Source organism: Phyllobates terribilis, unplaced genomic scaffold, assembly GCF_046119375.1.
Source record: "Phyllobates terribilis strain yellow unplaced genomic scaffold, ASM4611937v1 Scaffold_7__3_contigs__length_470593459, whole genome shotgun sequence".
Lineage (NCBI taxonomy): Eukaryota > Metazoa > Chordata > Amphibia > Anura > Dendrobatidae > Phyllobates > Phyllobates terribilis.
The window spans coordinates 260,877,087-260,897,564 of NW_027362767.1; the positions used below are offsets into that span (position 1 = coordinate 260,877,087).

The window sequence follows — 20,478 nt, forward strand, 5'->3', positions numbered from 1 at the left end:
GGAGTTGGGGGAGGGCCTGCCAGACGCCCACGAACCACCTCTGGGAGCAATTCCATCTGCTGCTGCTGTCAGAGCTGGTCTTGTTGGTGCTGCTGCTGTTGGTGGATCTGTTGCAATAGCAGCTTGCTTGTCTCCTGCTGGGCTAGCACAAGATGCTTGATCAGGTCCTCTATACCTTCTGTCTTTGTTTCCTGGCTTATGGTCGCCTTTACCCAGGACATGCGGTTTATCCTCAGCTGCTAAACGTGGCTTCTGGGGATCTTGCCTGCAGTTCTATCACCACCTGTGGTAGAATTACTTGCTCAGCTGCACACGGAGGAAGACACAGGTACGCTGTCTCTTTAAGGCTGAGTTCACACGATGCGTATTTAATGCGTTTCCGCGGCGTTTTTGCAGTTGCGTAAACGCCGCGGAAACACATTAAAAACGAATGGTAGAAGGGCAGCAATGTTCCCCAATTGAAATCCGCATGTGCTGTGCCCATGATGCGGATTTTTCCGCAGCGTAAACGCTGCGCTCAAAAATCCGCAGCATGTCAATTAATTTTGCGTAAACGCGGCGTTTTCGCCGCCATTGACTTGCATTAGAACGCGCCAATTCCGCAAGACTGCATCTGTGCTTGCGTAATTGGTGCGTTCTAATGTGCGGATGGTACCCGGGTGTGGAGGAGAGGAGAGTCTCCTCCACACCCAGGTACCATTAAAAAAGCTGTAAAACAAGAATAAAATAAAAAATATATATATACTTACCATCTGTCGGCCCGCGCAGCGCTCCTGCTTGGTTCCCGGCACTTGCAGTGAGTTGAAGGACCTGCGCTGACGTCAGAGTCATGTGACGGGTCACGTGACGCTGACGTCGGCAGGTCTTTCAATTCAAAGTTGCCGGGAGAACGGATTGAGCAGGACAGCGCGGGCCATCAGAAGGTAAAGTATACATGTATTTTTTATTTTTACCATTCTCTCGGGTCACACTATATAAATCCATGCCGGTTGTCAATCCGCATGTGGAAACGCATGTGAATCCGCATGTATTCCGCAGGAAAAACGCATGCACAATCTGCATGCGTTTTTTCTGCCAGGGAGATGCAGAAATGATGCAGAAATTTTCTGCTTCATTTCTGCATCGTGTGCACATACCCTAAATCTCTTGTTGGTTTATTAGAATGTGGCATAAACCAACATTGAGTCCATAAAATAAACACAGCCCTCTGGGCATAAAAGGAAAAACAAACAAAAACAAAGTGGTCAGGCACAACACAGTTCTTGTGGTAGCAGGTATCCGTCTGCTCAGAGTTTAGCAACTCCACATGGTTCAGGTCAGCTCAACACAAACATGTCTGGAGTTTGCATCCTCAGACTTACTGAACACCTAATGCCTCAACAGGCCGAGTATTTAAACCCCAGACCACACCCTGAGGTGGAGATATGGTGAATGACCTCCCATCCTTCACAATGGTCATTCACAAAAACCGCTCCCTTATACAATGGCGGTTTACCCCTTTCAGCAAATAACATGCTGGAGCAAACTTCATGGCTTCAATTCACGGAAGCTAATAGCCTCCGTGAAACATATCTTCTCTCTATCACTTTACAAGTGACTTTGTCATAGGGGACATAAAACTGTGTGGGGGCATCATATAGGGAAAAAGTATGTGTATGGGGGATACTGGAAAAAACATCATACTGTGTTGCTAAGGAGAAAAAGATTGGGCATAAATGTGTGGGGGAGCATATCTGGACCATCATACTGTTTAGAGAAGCATTGTGGGGACCACATACTGCATGGAGTCCATAGAAGGGGTAATAAACCACGTGGAAACACTTAGGCCATTATTTCAGAGTGGGACCACAAAAATAACTGGACAGTGTCAAAGATGTGGCTTAGCTACAAAAAAAAATTCCATGATGCAAGTAATTGTCTCTTTTTTCTTACCCTTGCAGTCGGGAGGAATGAATGTCAGCTCTGCAGCACCATAAATCTGCTCACAAAGTAGTAATGATAAATAGGAGCTGCTTGTTAAGCATTTTTAAAGGGGATACAACTACAGATGGAAGAGTGTGGGGTCGGGCTCTGAGAATTTATGGTAATGCAGCTCCTCCTAGGTTACTGGGGACATCTCAATTAATCTACATGAGTTTCAGCAGAATGGTCACATCCAACCCTTCCCATAGGCGGATTATAATGAGGGCAATCCGGGCTACCGCCCGGGGTCCCGAGCCTGGGCGGGGTGTCTAATGCCGGATTGCCCTCATTATATGTGCGGGCCGCCGTGGCACATACCGGTAGCAGTGGCGGGAGGGGGGGCCCCGGACCGCTTCCCCAGCAGCGGCCGCCGCTACTTCTTCATCGGCCAGGCCAGCACTGCAGCAGTTAACTTCCCTGTGCTGGCCCGGCCGCGTCACTGCTAGGAGACACGGCCCTGTGCGCGGCCGTGTCTCCTAGCTGTGACGTCAAACAGTGCGCGCCCAGCCTGCACTGCTGCAACGGAGAAGTCAGAGCAGGCAGGAGGAATGTAGCCGGGGGATGGTGAGTCTGTGTGTGTGTATGTATGTGTGTGTGTGTGTGTGTGTGTGTGTGTATGTATGTGTGTGTGTGTGTGTGTATGTATGTGTGTGTATGTGTGTGTGTGTGTGTGTGTAGGCAGATATCATTGTGTGATGTCTGTTTATATGTATTTTTGTGTTTCAAATGTGTTTATGCGTGTATGTATATGTCTGTATATGTTTGTGTGTGTGCGTGACTGCGTGCGGCCTCCTGCTGAGTATAGTTGGCGCCGTGCAGCCTCCTGCTGTCTCTGGGGGGGGGGGCGCCGTGCGGCCTCCCACTATGTATAGATGGCGCCGTGCGGCCTCCCGCTGTGTATAGATGGCGCCGTGCGGCCCCCCGCTGTGTATAGATGGCGCCGTGTGGCCCCCTGCTGTGTATAGATGGCGCCGTGCGGCCCCCCGCTGTGTATAGATGGCGCCGTGCGGCCCCCTGCTGTGTATAGATGGCGCTGTGCAGCACCCCTGCTGTGTATAGATGGCTACGTGCGGCCTCCCGCTGTGTATAGATAGCTACGTGTGCGCAATATTGAGTCATACAATTAATTTAAGGCTATGTGCCCACGATACAGAAATGTTCCGGATTTTTTTTGAGCGTTTCTGCTTCTCCCTGGCAGAAAAAACGCATGCGGATTTTACATGAGGATTGTACATGCGGATTTTACATGCGGATTGTACATGAGATTTCCTGCCAGGGACATGCGGATGTGAAGCGTTCTTCACTTGCATTTCCACATGCGGGTTGTGATTTTAGCATCACTTGGAAAGTGCTTGACAACTTGGTTAACTATATAAATCCATGCAACCAGCATGGATTTATATAGTGTGACCGTAAAAGCATGGTAAAAAATATATACTTACCTTCTGATGGCCTGCCGACGTCAGCGGTCGCGTGACCCGTCACATGACTAAATGACGTCACGGCAGGTCCTTTTCAGACCATCGCGAGCTGCCGGCAAGCCAGGACGCATCGGATAAAGACACCGAGGGCCATCAGAAGGTAAGTATAATATTTATTTTTTATTTTAGTCTTTTTTTACAGGTTCTATGGTACCCGGGTCCGGAGGAGAGTCTCCTGTCCTCCACACCCGGGTACCATCCGCACATTGAAACGCTTGGATTCCGCATGTACAGATGCAGGGATGCGGATTCCATGCGTTCTAATGCAAGTCAATGGCGGCGAAAACGCTGCGCTTCCGCAAAATAATTGGTAATGCTGTGGATTTTTCGCCAATGATAATCCGCAGCGGAAATTTCCGCAGCATGTACACAGCACATGCAGATTATCATTGTGGAACATGGCAAAACTTCTACCAAGCGTTTTTTAAGCGTTTCTGCAGCGGAATTGCCACTGCGGAAACGCTTAAAAAACGCATAGTGGGCACACAGCCTAAAAAAAAATATTATAATTAATATTGTGCCAAATTAATTTCACGTGAACTATCACATGATCTGTCACAGGGGATCATGTGACATGTCACGTGATAAATCAGGTGTGTGTGTGTGTGTGTGGGGGGGGCCGCGCCTTCTAAACTGCCCGGGGCCCTTGCTACTCTTAATCGTCCTTTCTGAGCAGCTCCCTGCCTTTTTCAGTGTTGTAGTGGAATGACATCCCCTCGCTGATTACAGCTGCTATCATTGCCGCATATGAAGAATATTTAGCAGGGCTGCTGGGACACAGCCGGGATTTATTAGATCATACAGTTCTACTAAAAAGAGGCCTTGAAATGATATTTTAATCCTTCCGCTACTTTTAAAGGAGAAGAAGCCAATTGTAAAAAGAACTGCAGAGCAAAATAGGTCTGTCTGATCACCCAGCTTTTACATGATCCTGAAGGGTCTGTTAAGTAAAATGACAGGAGTTATAGTCCCACAAATTGTTCTCTTTTGTGGTTGACTAATATATTATATTTATTGCCCTAATATCTCAACAGTAATGGAAAAAGAGGAGAATGAAGTCACGAGCCTGGAGGCCACTATTTTCGCTGGCACAGACAGCAACTTAGAGGCGGATCCGGACACAACAGGATGTCTACAGAAGATACGACGTGTTGATCCTAAGGAGATTCTACAGGAGATGCAGAAGATCATAACACTAGCTGGACCGGCGGTAAATAAACTGAAAATTGCAATGTTCCACAGTGCACCATATACAGCCGTTATCCTGGGTACAGACAGCTTCTGGGAGTGCGCATCATACCGTAGGATGCGTTAATCTATATGCCAAATACCATAGCCAATAGCACTATTGGAAATTAATTTGATGTTTTATTACACTCTCACATATATATACAATTCTGGTCTATATTCCATATTCTTGTACATACAGGCCGTATTATAGTATTTATAATACTGTAAATAGGGAGCAGTATTATAGTAGTTATATCCCTGTACATAGGGGGCAGTATTATAGTAGTTATATTCTTGTACATAGGAGCAGTATTATAGTAGTTATATTCTTGTACATAGGAGAAGTATTATAGTAGTTATATTCTTGTACATAGGAGCAGTATTATAGTAGTTATATTCTTGTACATAGGGGGCAGTATTATAGTAGTTATATTCTTGTACATAGGAGCAGTATTATAGTAGTTATATTCTTGTACATAGGAGCAGTATTATAGTAGTTATATTCTTGTACATAGGAGAAGTATTATAGTAGTTATATTCTTGTACATAGGAGCAGTATTATAGTAGTTATATTCTTGTACATAGGAGCAGTATTATAGTAGTTATATTCTTGTACATAGGAGAAGTATTATAGTAGTTATATTCTTGTACATAGGAGAAGTATTATAGTAGTTATATTCTTGTACATAGGAGCAGTATTATAGTAGTTATATTCTTGTACATAGGGGGCAGTATTATTGTAGTTATATTCTTGTACATAGGGGGCAGTATTATAGTAGTTATATTCTTGTACATAGGGGCAGTATTATAGTAGTTATATTCTTGTACATAGTGGGCAGTATTATAGTAGTTATATTTTTGTACATAGGAGCAGTATTATAGTAGTTATATTCTTGTACATAGGAGCAGTATTATAGTAGTTATATTCTTGTACATAGGAGCAGTATTATAGTAGTTATATTCTTGTACATAGGAGCAGTATTATAGTAGTTATATTCTTGTACATAGGGGGCAGTATTATTGTAGTTATATTATTGTACATAGGGGGCAGTATTATAGTAGTTATATTCTTGTACATAGGAGCAGTATTATAGTAGTTATATTCTTGTACATGGGAGCAGTATTATAGTAGTTATATTCTTGTACATAGGGGGCAGTATTATTGTAGTTATATTCTTGTACATAGGGGTCAGTATTATAGTAGTTATATTCTTGTACATAGGGGCAGTATTATAGTAGTTATATTTTTGTACATAGGAGCAGTATTATAGTAGTTATATTCTTGTACATAGGAGCAGTATTATAGTAGTTATATTCTTGTACATAGGGGGCAGTATTATAGTAGTTATATTCTTGTACATAGAGGGCGGTATTATAGTAGTTAGATTCTTGTACATAGGAGCAGTATTATAGTAGTTATATTCTTGTACATAGGGGGCAGTATTATAGTAGTTATATTCTTGTACATAGGAGGCAGTATTATAGTAGTTATATTCTTGTACATAGGGGACAGTATTATAGTAGTTATATTCTTGTACATAGGGGGCAGTATTATAGTAGTTATATTCTTGTACATAGGGGGCAGTATTATAGTAGTTATATTCTTGTACATAGGGGGCGGTATTATAGTAGTTATATTCTTGTACATAGAGGGTGGTATTATAGTAGTTATATTCTTGCACATAGGGGGCGGTATTATAGTAGTTATATTCTTGTACATAGGGGGCAGTATTATAGTAGTTATATTCTTGTACATCGGGGGCAGTATTATAGTAGTTATATTCTTATACATAGGGAGCAGTATTATAGTAGCTATATTCTTGTACATAGGAGCAGTATTATAGTAGTTATATTCTTGTACATAGGGGGGCAGTATTGGAGTAGTTATATTCTTGTACATAGGGGAGCAGTATTATAGTAGTTATATTCTTGTACATAGGGGGCAGTATTATAGCAGTTATATTACTGTACATAGGGGGCAGTATTATACTGGTTATATTCTTGTATATAGGAGGCAGTATTATAGTAGTTGTATTCTGTTGTCTGCAGTCTGGGGATATTTAGCTTAGTTAACACTTCTGTCCATATTTTTCTCCCTACCGAGCAATCACATGTGAAATGTCTTATGGTCTCCTCCTGCTGACAACCAAGGGGACAATTCCTATCTGACACGGTCAGATGCTTCAAGTTACCCCTGACAAAGAACCTTCCATGTAGTTACAGCCTAGCAAGAAGTCGTTTCCCATTAAGAAACTTGAGGCCTTCTTGGAGGGTCGTGGTGACACAATCTATCAGGACCAGTAGAGAGTCGAAGAATGTCATACAGTATATGACATATATGAACATACAGGTCTTTTCTCGTATTACTCTCAATATAAAACTTCTCCAGTCTCCACTTCCTGACACACTTCAGACCGTACTTCCGATACTGGGAGAGGTAGTCACCTGTTCATCTCCTCTTCTTTAGACTTCCGCCTCGCACCCAAGATTCTGCAAAAGGCAATATCCATTACCTGATACTATTCACCCACAAGTAGCTGCTGTTTGAGTCCATGATCCCAAAAGTTACCTTTAGAAACAGGGAGTGAAAGAAAACACTTGGATTAATCATATCCAGCCCTCCCTCTCTCTGCTGTAGGTAGGTTGTTGTCCTCTTTATCAGGTTCAACCTAATCCCCCAAAAAGAGCTGGAAGAACAGGCTGAAGAGCCTCGCCGACAAAGATTCTGGTAAAGGAATGACAGAGACATAAAAGAAAACAGGGACCAGGTAAGTCTTCAATATAGTGACCCTTTCTTTGTAGGTCAGCTTCCAGTTCTTTTATCGCTGAACCTTTGCATTTCCGGTTTCCAATTTTTCTTCTTGGCTATACCTTCCCTCCTGAATTCAACCCCTAGGATTTTAATATTGGTGGAGGCTTTTGAAAACTGCAGCAGATCAAAGCCAGGATCAACATTTCATGTCCACAGAGCTTGACTCTTCTCAGGGTCAACCAGAGACCCGGAGGACTCTGAGTAGCTTCTGATGGCCTTAGATAACATCTACACCTCATGAGGATTAGATATTACCAAAATCACATCAACCGTGTAGGCGACAGCATTCAGAGGCAAGCAATGTGGGACCGGCACCCCCTGAAAGCCACACTCCTGCAGGGACCTCAAAAATGGGTCTATGGCAAAAACATACAGGAATGGACTCAGTGGGCAGCCTTGTTTAACACCTGGCTCAACTCCAAAAGTGTCACCCTACAAACCATCATTCAGGGGAAAGCTCACCGCCTCTCTGTACAAAGTCGGCAGCCAATCTTCGAATTGTCCCGGAATACTTTATTTTGACAAAGTGGCCAAAAGATAATGGTGATCAACTCTGTCAAAAGCTTTAGCCTGGTCCAGACTGACAACATATCTCCCACACCACAGAGCTTTACGTCTCTCAAACAGCTCCCGTATCAAGATGACTGCTCCAGAGATGTTCTGCCCTTTTACTGTACGGCTGCAAACAGTGTCGGTTGCAGACACACTAACCTAGAAAACAGGATCTTTGCTGGAATCTTCCTGTCAACATTCAAGATGGCAATTGGCCTCCAGACCTTGATGTCGCTGTGCTCTTTACCTTTATACAGCAGAATTAACAAGGACACTCTCATAGATGGAGGCATCAGGTGATTTTCTAGACAATTTCTGTACACATTCACGAGAACTGGAACCAGGAGGTCTCTGAACTTCTTATAAAATTCTGCTGTTATACCATCTGGACCTGGTGACTTCTTCAGATGTAATTTATCAATGGCCGCCTTAACTTCCTCCACCGTTAATCCTGCTGTTAAAGAAGAAAAGTCCAGATTATTAGTATCAGGCATGGGAGTTGCCTCCAAGAATTGAGTCATTTTATCTTTATCGAAAACCTTACTTGAAACAAGTCAGCATAGTAAGATCTCACCACCCCTCCTGAGACTCCTGCAATACACCTTGAGAGTCATTGAGATCTGTGACAGATTTAGTGGTCACCAGCTCCCGGCAATTCTCACAGGGATCAGGTGGCCCTAAGAACCCATAATCCCGTTCAAGAACCAAGAACGTATACCTTCTGTACTGATACTGCCTTATCTCAGATTTCAGCCGGTCAATCCTCTCTTTGTCATCATGCCCGCCGAATAGAGTGACTCCAATTCTTCACGCAGCTTTAGGTACTGGCTATACGTATTCTTTTCTTTATTAATTGATAGTCTCTTTAAGAGGGATCTGATACAATCCTTGACGTCCTCCCATTAGTCGGTCATGTGATCATAGAAGTCCACTATCACCAGCGGACCCTGAAAAAGGGAGTGGACACATCTCTGAACATAAATGTTAACCAGGAGACTGGAATTATGTTTTTACAACCCTTTACTTGTGTAAGGCGTCTAGTGGGCCCCAGGCAGAAACAAACAGTTGATCACACTCATGTGACTGACAACTTCTCTGGGACTCACAAAAGCCAAATCAATCCTACTTCTTCTGTTGGAACAGGAATATGTGAATTTTGATTTCAGCCTCCCTCTGTAAAAACGTCACTGAAATCTGCCTGAATGATTTTATTTAGGACCTTGGCATCTCTGGTCACTGTCTAGCCTGAGGAGCTGTCACCTGATGTCAATGTGACATTGAAGTCCCCCACCATTATCTCTGAAAGAGAGATGGAGGGATATGACTTTACCTTATTCAACACCTCGATCCTGTCAGTCACTGTCGGTGGCCCATAGATGTTAAAAAGCCAAAGCCATTTACCATGGACAGAGACTTCTAGGACCAGACACCTTCCCATAACCACCCGTGTCATCCTATGTACCGTCACATCATTGGTGTTAAAAAGTATAGTGACCCCGATGTAAGACTCCACAGCCAGCGACCAGAAAGATGGACCCGACCTCTATTCCCTCTCTACCTTTCATATAAGCTTGGGGGCTTATCGTCAGTCATGTTTTCTAAAGGAAGATGACATTGGCATCCAAATATCTAACATGGTTATATACCGCATGTCTCATCCTCCTCACCTTAATTCTGTTCACATTACTAGATGTCTCTTTAACCCCTTTAAAGCCCATGACGTACTAATACGTGTCTGTCGCCTGGGACTTAAGAGCCTGACCCGTATTAGTACGTCATGGCGATCAAGTGCGCACACAGGCTGTGCGGGCGCGATCGCCGCCGGGTGTCAGCTGATTGTCACAGCTGAAACCCGGTACTATGTGCAGGGAGCGGTCCCGCACCGCTCCCGGCACATTAACCCCCGCAATGCTGCGATCGACGTCGATCGCAGCATTGCGGTGGCTAAGGGGAGGTGATCGGTATACTCACCTCCTCTTCCGGCCTCCAGCGCTGTCTGCCCCGGCTTCCCGGGTGTTGCCATGACGACCCGATGTCATCATGACAACATCCGGGTCACCAGACAGCAGGAAGATTGTTTGGTCATGCGCAGTGCATGACCAAACAGTCTTCTCACTGTGCAGTGCTGACTGCCTGCTTGGCACAGGGATGGTGCTCCATCCCTATGCTATGCAGCCGATCAGAATAAAAAAAGTGAAAGTCCCACAGTGGGACAAAGTAAAAAAGTAAAAAACTCTCAGAAAGTGAAAAAAAAAAAAAATTGTAAAAATATTTAAAAAAAAATAAAAAAAATAATCCACCAAAAATAAAAATATAATGTACCCATCAATAAATATTATTATGAAAAAAAAAACAAAAAACAATAAAAGTACACATATTTGGTATCGCCGCGTCCGTAACGACCTGACCTATAAAACTGTCCCACTAGTTAACCCCTTCAGTGAACACGCTAAAAAAATAAAAATAAAAAACGAAGCAAAAAACAATGCTTTATCATCATACCGCCAAACAAAAATGGAATAACACGCGATCAAAAAGACGAATATAAATAAAAATGGTACCGCTGAAAACGTCATCTTGTCCTGCAAAAAACAAGCTGCCATACAGCTCCATCATCCGAAAAATCAAAAAGTTATAGCTCTCAGAATAAAGCGATGCAAAAAAATAATTTTTCTATAAAATAGCTTTTATTGTGTAAAAGCGCCAAAACATAGAAAAACAATATAAATGTGGTACCGCTGTAAACGTACTGACCCGAAGAATAAAGCTACCTTATCAATTTTACCACACGCAGCTTAGAATAAAAAAAATAAAAAAAAAAACAATTCCTGAATTGTTGTTTTTTGTTTATTCTGCCTCCCAAAAGCTGGAATAGAAAGCGATCAAAAAATGTCACGTGCCTGAAAATGGCACCAATAAAAAAATCAACTCATCCTGCAAAAAAACAAGCCGACACATGACTCTGTCGGCCAAAATATGGAAAAATTATAGCTCTCAAAATATGGCGATGCAAAAACTCGATTTTACAAAATATGTGTCTCTTAGTGTGTGACAGCTGTCAATCATAAAAACCAGATATCATTCTGGTATCTCTGTAGTCGCACCGACCCGAAGAATAAGGTCATCTAATCACTTATACCGCACTAGGAACGGCGTAAAAAATAAACGCTAGGGCTGGGGTTGGGGTTGGGGTTAGGGTTGTGCTAATGTTAGGGTTGGGGTTGTTTTTTTTTTTCAAAAGTTAAAAAAAAAAAAAAGATGACGATATGGCTACTTGAGTTGGCATCGGGTGCTCGGGTATGCATTGAGCATCGCGGGTGCTCGAGTCTCCGCTCCATATGCTTTGCGGCCAAAAAAAACTCGCGGGGATTGCCTGCCATGCACGAGCGATCCCCGCATGTTTTTTTGGGGGTGTCTAATAACCGTCAAACATCCGGACGGGGACTCGAGCATTTCACTTGAGCACCCGTGATACATGGTGCATACCTGAGTACCCGATGCAAACTCAAGTAGCGAGCACTTGCGCTCAAGACTAATGACAACTTATTCAATATGATGACTTAATGTTATCAAATTCTGTGTCGTACCTCTGGGTTCAAAATGTTCACTATACCCCTTGAAAAAATCCTTGAGGGATGTAGTTTCCAAAATGGGGTCACTTGTGGGGGGTTTCAACTATTTAGGCACATCAGGGGCTCTCCAAACGCGACATGGCGTCCGCTCTCAATTCCAGCCGATTTTGCGTTCAAAAAGTCACACAGTGCTCCTTCCCTTCTGAACTCTGCCGTGTGCACAAACACTGTATTTGGGGTATTGGCGTACTCAGGAGAAATTGCACAAAAGTTTTTGGGGTCCATTTTCTCCTCTAACCCTTGTGAAAATAAAAAAATTGGGGCTAAAACATCATTTTTGTGGAAAAAGTTAGATTTTTTTATTTTCACGGCTCCATGTTATAAACTTCTGCAAAGGACTTTGGGGTTCAAGGTGCTCACCACACATCTAGATAAGTTCCCTGAGGGGTCTAGTTTCCAAAATGGTGTCACTTGTGGGGGGGTTCCACTGTTTAGGCACATCAGGGGCACATCCAAGCAAATTTTACAATCAAAAAGTCAAATGGTGCTCCTTCCCTTCCGAACCCTGCAGCGCGCCCAAACAGTGGTTTTCCCCCACATATGGGGTATCTGCTTACTCAGGAGAAATTGCACAACAAACTGCATAGTGCAATTTCTCCTGTTACCCTTATGAAAATGCAAAAGTGGGGGCTGAAATACATTTTTGTGGGAAAAATGTGAAAATTTTATTTTTACGGCTCAATGTTATAAACTACTGTGAAGCACTTGGGGGTTCAAGGTGCTCACCACACATCTAGATAAGTGCGCCCAAACAGTGGTTTTCCCCCACATATGGGGTATCTGCTTACTCAGGAGAAATTGCACAACAAATTTTGGGGTCCATTTTTTCCTGTTACCCCTGCGAAAATAAAAAAAATTGGGTCTAAAGTAACATTTTTGTGAAAAAAGTTAAATGTTCATTTTTTTCTTCCACATTCCAAAAATTCCTGTAAAGCACCTGAAGGGTTAATAAAGTTCTTGAATGTGGTTTTGAACACCTTGAGGGGTGCAGTTTTTAGAATGATGTCACTTTTGGGTATTTTCTGTCATAAAGACCCCTCAAAGTGACTTTAAATATGATGTGGTCCCTAAAAAATTGGTTTTGTAAATTTTGTTGGAAAAATGAGAAATCATTGGTCAGCTTTTAACCCTTATAACTCCCCAATAAATAAAACATTTTGGTTCCAAAATTATGCTGATGTAAAGTAGACATGTGGAAAATGTTATTTATTAACTATTTTGTGTGACATACAGTACAGATCAAAAGTTTGGACACACCTTCTCATTTAAAGATTTTTCTCTATTTTCATGACTTTGAAAATTGTACATTCACACTGAAGCCATCAAAACTATGAATTAACACATGTGGAATTATATACTTAACAAAAAAGTGTGAAACAACTGAAAATATGTCTTATATTCTAGGTTCTTCAAAGTAGCCACCTTTTGCTTTGATGACTGCTTTGCACACTCTTGGCATTCTCTTGATGAGCTTCAAGAGGTAGTCACCGGAAATGGTTTTCACTTCACCGGTGTGCCCTGTCAGGTTTAATAAGTGGGATTTCTTGCCTTATAAATGGGGTTGGGACCATCAGTTGTGTTGTGCAGAAGTCAGGTGGATACACAGCTGATAGTCCCACTGAATGGACTGTTAGAATTTGTATTATGGCAAGAAAAAAGCAGCTAAGTAAAGAAAACGAGTGGCCATCATTACTTTAAGAAATGAAGGTCAGTCAGTCCGAAAAATTGGGCAAACTTTGAATGTGTCCCCAAGTGCAGTTGCAAAAACCATCAAGCGCTACAAAGAAACTGGCTCACATGAGGACCGCCCCAGGAAAGGAAGACCAAGAGTCACCTCTGCTTCTGAGGATAAGTTCATCCGAGTCACCAGCCTCAGAAATCACAGGTTAACAGCAGCTCAGATTAGAGACCAGGTCAATGCCACACAGAGTTCTAGCAGCAGACACATCTCTACAACAACTGTTAAGATGAGACTTTGTGCAGCAGGCCTTCATGGTAAAATAGCTGCTAGGAAACCACTGCTAAGGACAGGCAACAAGCAGCAGAGACTTGTTTGGGCTAAAGAACACAAGGAATGGACATTAGACCAGTGGATATCTGTGCTTTGTTCTGATGAGTTCAAATTTGAGATCTTTGGTTCCAACCACCGTGTCTTTGTGTGACGCAGAAAAGGTGAATGGATGGACTCTACATGCCTGGTTCCCACCGTGAAGCATGGAGGAGGAGGTGTGATGGTGTGGGGGTGCTTTGCTGTTGACACTGTTGGGGATTTATTCAAAATTGAAGGCATACTGAACCAGCATGGCTACCACAGCATCTTGCAGCGGCATGCTATTCCATCCGGTTTGCGTTTAGTTGGACCATCATTTATTTTTCAACAGGACAATGACCCCAAACACACCTCCAGGCTGTGTAAGGGCTATTTGACCAAGAAGGAGAGTGATGGGGTGCTACGCCAGATGGCCTGGCCTCCACAGTCACCAGACCTGAACCCAATCGAGATGGTTTGAGGTGAGCTGGACCGCAGAGTGAAGGCAAAAGGGCCAACAAGTGCTAAGCGTCTCTGGGGACTCCTTCAAGATTGTTGGAAAACCATTTCCGGTGACTACCTCTTGAAGCTCATCAAGAGAATGCCAAGAGTGTGCAAAGCAGTCATCAAAGCAAAAGGTGGCTACTTTGAAGAACCTAGAATATAAGACATATTTTCAGTTGTTTCACACTTTTTTGTTAAGTATATAATTCCACATGTGTTAATTCATAGTTTTGACGCCTTCAGTGTGAATATACAATTTTCATAGTCATGAAAATACAGAAAAATCTTTAAATGAGAAGGTGTGTCCAAACTTTTGGTCTGTACTGTATCTCTCTGATTTAAGGGCATAAAAATTTAAATTTTGAAAATTGCGAAATTTTCAAAATTTTTGCCAAATTTCCATTTTTTTTCACAAATAAACGCAAGTGATATCGAAGAAATTTTACCACTATCATGAAGTACAGTGTCACGAAAAAACAGTCTCAGAATCAGGGGAATACGTTGAAGCGTTCCAGAGTAATTACCTCATAAAGTGACAGTGGTCAGAATTGTAAAAATTGGCCCGGTCATTAACGTGCAAACCACCTTGGGTTGTAAAGGGGTTAAATTAAAACCCACCATCATGTACAGTATAAGAGGAGCACATAAGTAAAGGCCATCATCATAAGTCAGAGTTGCTTTGTTTATCACTGGTCTCCATGTCAGATTCTGAGGTACGGGTTACTGCTTTGCAGGTAGATGGCCTCTACGTCCCTGTCACACTCTGCCTTTGTTCTTTTCAATTCTTGTTCAAAATCCCCTTCTGACTCAGAACATTAAACCTTATTGACACAACCATTACACCTGCAGCATTCAGGACTTTTTTCCTGTCACCTTGTCCAGTGTCACATTTCACCTCAGGTTTACAGGAGGTCATGCTCTTTTTCATCTTTTTGCCCTGTATGACCTTACTTTCTTCGGATATACAGTGGGGGAAATAATTATTTGATCCCTTGCTGTTTTTGTAAGTTTGCCCACTGACAAAGACATGAACAGTCTATAATTTTAAGGTATAGCACAACGGTCAAGATAATAATTCCCAAAAATGCAGTAGAAACACACAAGCTGCCACTAAATAAGTTCAGCTTCAAAGGGAAATATAAACAGCTGGTAGATAAATTAAAAATATAATATTTTATTGAAATTTGCACATAAATTTTTTTTTAAGGGTAGGTTAATTTTAACATTGAGAGAATATAAAAAAAAAAAAACAAATAAAATCACATTGTATAAATTAGATAATTTTTTTTTCATTTTGCAGTGAGAAATAAGTATTTGATCACTCTGGCAAACAACACTTAATACTTGGTGAGCCAGAACTCATAATGGTTTCTGGGGATCAAATACTTATTTCTCACTGCAAAATGCAAATAAATGTATCTAATTTATACAATGTGATTTTCTTGATTTTTTTGGGATATTCTATCTCTCGATGTTAAAATTAACTTACCCTTAAAATTATAGACTGTTCATGTCTTTGTCAGTGGGCAAACTTACAGAAACAGCAAGGGATCAAATACTTATTTCCCCCACTGTAGATGTTGATACTAAAGTATTGGCTACCTGTGACTCCTGCTCTTCCGGGACAACCTCCACGTTGACCTGTGCATCCTCTGAATGCTGCTCCTCTGGTGTTACCTGAGCAGACCCCTGGTAGACCTCTGACCTGCTCCTTATTGTCCCTGACAGTAAAGCCGCCTCCTCCTGAGCTTCTGCCCCTTCCACCAACTTCTCATAAAGAAAGCCTTTACAGATGTTGTGCCAGGCATCTGGATAATCCCTGTGAGGGTGGCCCGTCTTCCTATCCTAGAGAGGTTGCACCTGATGTTCTGGCAGTCTGCAACTTCCCAACTTCCCTGAACAGGCTGCACTTCACTATAGTACAAACACTTGCCAAAATAGCTAGTTTCCCATATTTAAAATTTTTATAGGCTGGCCTGGATAGAAATAAACTTCCTTCTTACTCCCAATAAAGAAGTTGGGTAAGTGGACAGTGATATTATTACACTGGCGCAGCTTTACCAGGACCCTTACACCCTCCCGTCCAGATACCATCATCATCTCTGTTTCTAGCAAGGTCGGAGTTGAGGTCACAATGTCTCTGGAGCTACACCACAATCTCCTGCGGAGGAACAGACTCATTCCAGAAGATGATATTGACGGTCAAGGTACCGATCTTGGAAATCTGAACAAAGCTAAATTTATTGTAGCCCTCAGTGTCCCTGAACTTGGAGAAATTAGCCCAGAATCTGCCCAGATCAGGCATGAGCTTAAAGGGAAGCTGTCAGAGGGTTGTGCTATGTAATCTCAAGACAGCATGCTGTAGGGGTTAAAACTCAGATTTCAGGATGCTCTCTCCTCAAGCTGTTTAATTTTGTTTGCCTACAATGATTGTTTTAGCACCAGTAGGTTGTCATTGTTGTAACTAGATGGTCCTGTGGGACTTGGTCCCACAAGCCCCCTCCTGTGATAAGCACCTCACTGTCTATGGACTTTGTACACAGAGAGCCTCATGTGGGCGGGGTCAGCTGTGGTGTGGGCGGGGTCAGCTGTGGTGTGGGCGGGGGCAGCTTCCTCAACTCTGCTTGATTGCTAAATCTAAAAGCTCTGATTGTGTCTGAATGGCTGCACCCAATAAACTAAGTGATACATCGTTGGCTTCAGCTTCTCTTTGCCTACATCAGGCTGCTCTAAGATGAGGTAACAAAAACCTGCTGACAGATTTCCTTTAAAGCTAATATCATAGCCCTGTCTAGTCTAGAAGATTAATTGCTGCCAAGATGTTAACGGGAGCAAACTCCATTTGGCGGCAAAGCAGCTTTGTGACCAGGAACCTCCTGTCTGGCAGCTCCTCCCTGGAGGATGTTCCTCCTTTTAAAGACCTGGCCGGTATAGTTGGCACGGGAGGAGAATGAATGAGCATCACACCACGGCTCCATGCGTTACTGGGGGGGAACCTGCTGGGTCTCATTGGGCAGACTGATGGGGCGAGAGTCTGCTGCACAGGGGCCTGTCACATCTTGTGTGTTTGTTGCTAGACATTATTGTGCACATTATTATTATCCGCATCTATGTTATAAAAGTGCAATGTCCTCTACAGATTGGGCGCTCCCTCCAGCCCCCGACCACCAGCATTACCGCTCTGCTGTGCATCCCCTCTACACACAGGCACATGTCTACTGTCCTGCCTTTGTGCTTGGCATCTGAGGACTTGTGGTACCTCTGCTGGCATTTGAGCGGCATGCTCTTTCTCAGGGCCAGCTGCCTGTTGCTGCAGGTGAATTGCTTTTACCTTCTCGAAGCAGAAAGTGGCAGCCTGTAACACCGTCTTTTCTGCTGTAGGGGTTCATCCGGGACAATATCTGACCCTGAATCAGGATCAGAGGACTCCAAGAAAATTTCTGCTGGAATGATGTAAACCGTTCCTGGTTGTCTTTGTCAGGGGCCCGATCCTCTCTAGGACACAGTTCACGTCCCTCACCATATTTGCCAGCTCTACAACCAGTGAGTATGGTCTCTTATCATATAAAGTCTTACCCCCAGGATTGGTGGTCGTTTAGGCTATAGATACTGTCTGTCAATCTCCACCTGTAGCATGTGTTTATGGTGCTTTAACTCACCCATATTCTTCACCAATATAGGGATCTCCTCTGCTAGCTGCAGTTCAGGTGCATGGGCTGTGTCCTTCTGAGGCCTAGTTTTGTGCAATGTCTCCGGTTGCTTGAAGACTGACAGCTCCTTAGGTTTTATTAAAACTGGTATCATGGCATCATCGCAAGTTCCACTGCTGGCTCCAAGCTCCACAGCACTTTTACTGCTGCCACCTGACTGGTATCTCAGGCATCCTGACAGCATAGCTCGCAACTATCCAAGATTCAGCATGACTGTCCCGATTTGAGGCCTCAGTCCTGGCTTTGTCTCGACTTTTAATTCTCACCTCTCACCGAAGTCGTCATTGCTCCACGGTTCCTCCTCCTTCTTGGGGGCAAACTCATGATCTCATGTTTGCAGGCAGCAGCTCTAGCAATGAGCCACAGCTCATAATGATAAACATAGGGGAATTTGGTAATCTTGAGCTGTAGTGCAGGCAGAGAACCTAGAAGCAGATGATACAGGTGTATAGAGATAAATTGTATATAGCAGTGTATTTCTATGTCCCTGTATTCTAGAGGAAGAAAAAGTAAGATTTTTTTGTTCCTATAAAATTACTAAAATAATAAAAAACAATTGCAGACAACAGCTAAAGCCACGAGCCACTGACTTCAGTAATGTCACAAGGAGAAATTTGTATACTTGATCTGTACTGCAGCCACCAAACCCACAGGCAGATTATACTGATACATAGTATATGAACATTAACAGAAAAAAAATGAACTATAGTATAAGTTGGTATGCATGCAAAATAGGATCATGTTCACACTGCCCATTAAATACACAAAACCCAAGACACAAAAAAAGGAACATATACCCTGCTGTAAGTAAATAAGTAGAAGCAATAGTGCATATAAATAACAGGGTACTTAGTAAACACCATTTTTGATAAAAAAAAACAAAGAGTAAAAGCAATTCTACCAGCGTCAAGGTGTACCATAATCGGGATGGTCCTAACCTCTAGTATTAAAACCTTACCATGTGTAGGACTTCTAGCTGTGGAGGAGTAAGCAGGGAGAGCTCCGCGATACCCCAGCAGACTTCACCCCCTTAGGAGCGCCAGAAACGGGAAAAACACCAGCCCTGGAAAGGGAGAGCAGCGGTGAGCGTCCCTACCTGACGATGGACTGGTACGTCCTCCGCAGCGGCAGCAAGACCTCGGCCGTCGGCTTGACACGTGGCGTGCAGGGAGACCCCAAGATGGCCGCCAATGAAGAGGCTGTGCGTGCTTCACAGCCGACAGCAGGTGAACCACCTGGGAGGGAAGAGGAGCAATCTATTGAGGCACAGGAGGGGTGGAGGACAGGAGTAAGGAACTGGAATGGGGGAGAGAACCTGAACAGCCTGTAAAAGGGATATAGATAGCAGGCACAACAACTCCTAGCAGTATGAACTATAAAGATCTTGCACAAGAAGTAGCCAGACTCATTGCCCCAGATATAACAGACTCTGTAACAAAGCCTGTGCAAAAAGCTCTGGAAGATCTTAAAGGGGCCGCAACACAACATGAAATAAGATGTGACATGCAGAAGCAGTGCTGTTGCAGAGTGTGACATGCAGAAGTAGTGCTGTTGCTTTAAAAGAATTCAGCAACTATTAGAAGTAACACAAGCACAGGAGACAGGAAATGTTGTGCTCCAGAAGCATTCAGCAACTAGAGGGGTTAACACAGTCACAGGAGAAGGGGAATGTTTTACAAGAGCCCCAGGGGGATTGTGGGGAAGTTGTTTACTGTCTGGCTGGAGCCGAAGAGAAAGGTGGCTTATGATCTGTATCTCACAGAAGGCAAGGGAACAGAATTCAGGTCATGAGGGAAGCTAAACAAAGGTCAGCTAGACTCCCTGAGCTAATAGTGTGGAGTATTATCGGCCAGGAAGATAAGGACTAGAAGGAAGCCTGTCACAGAGATCATCTCCCTCATCACCCCCCCCCCTTCCATCTCCATGCAGGATAAAGAATGCTGTGTACTATTGAGTCCTTGTGAAGGAAAAGCCTGTGGTTGTGTATGCACTAAAACTGTGCTGTACTGTACTACTGGATAATAGACTGTACACTGCTGTGCTGCGAAGGAAACTGTACTGTTATTACTGGAGCCTGTTGCTCAAAGAGACATCTGCATTGCACTGGCTGTGCCTCATTAAGTGTTACTGTTCTACCGTTTATGAAGACTCTTGTCAGATGTGTCTGGTCAGCAACTGAATCTATCATGTGCCTGAGAGAAGCTGTAGCCTATGTTCACCCTTAGTAACGGTTCCCCCAGGATTCCAACAAATTCATGTAACCGGTCTTGCCCCTATCTGAACTTAGGCGGCGTGCGTGTAACAAACACTTGAGGAAAGTGAAAATAGAGTGGGAAGAATGCAGGATGAAAATGATCAGACAAAAAAAGACATTAGTTTACTGCAAAACAGTGTCCACATTCTGGTAGACCGCGTTGAGGATTTTGAAAATAGATTGCACAGGAACAACCTGAGACTAGTAGGTCAGCCAAAGTCCATCAAACCTGGTCAATTATAGAAAATATTTGAGGATGATTTGCCTGAACCACTGGGAGTTGCCTCCAAAAGAAGAGTGGAAAGAGCACAT

General features: G+C 43.3%; 1 protein-coding gene and 1 long non-coding RNA gene across 6 annotated transcripts in view; one reads left to right on the top strand and one right to left on the bottom strand.

Moving 5' to 3' along the window:
* LOC141154498 (multidrug and toxin extrusion protein 1-like) overlaps positions 1 to 20,478 on the top strand; it is an 87,500-nt gene that overhangs the window by 9,201 nt on the left and 57,821 nt on the right. For 2 of the 4 annotated variants that reach the window (XM_073640526.1, XM_073640524.1), the window contains exon 2: positions 4,478 to 4,653. In XM_073640526.1, coding sequence (XP_073496627.1) covers positions 4,480 to 4,653 — 174 coding nt within the window. In that variant the 5' untranslated portion in view covers positions 4,478 to 4,479. Of the gene's footprint in view, positions 1 to 4,059; positions 4,344 to 4,477; positions 4,654 to 17,611; positions 17,746 to 20,478 lie in introns of those variants that run through there. The other 2 variants (XM_073640525.1, XM_073640527.1) reach the window with 2 other exon arrangements.
* Positions 6,221 to 19,142, bottom strand: LOC141154500 (uncharacterized). 2 transcript variants are annotated; one of them, XR_012247442.1, is made up of 4 exons: positions 19,009 to 19,142; positions 17,862 to 18,337; positions 7,243 to 8,491; positions 6,221 to 7,163 (listed from the first exon to the last, which is right to left on the bottom strand). It is a non-coding gene; the product is annotated as an uncharacterized lncRNA (long non-coding RNA). The 2 variants fall into 2 exon arrangements; XR_012247441.1 differs by having other exon boundaries at positions 6,221 to 8,491.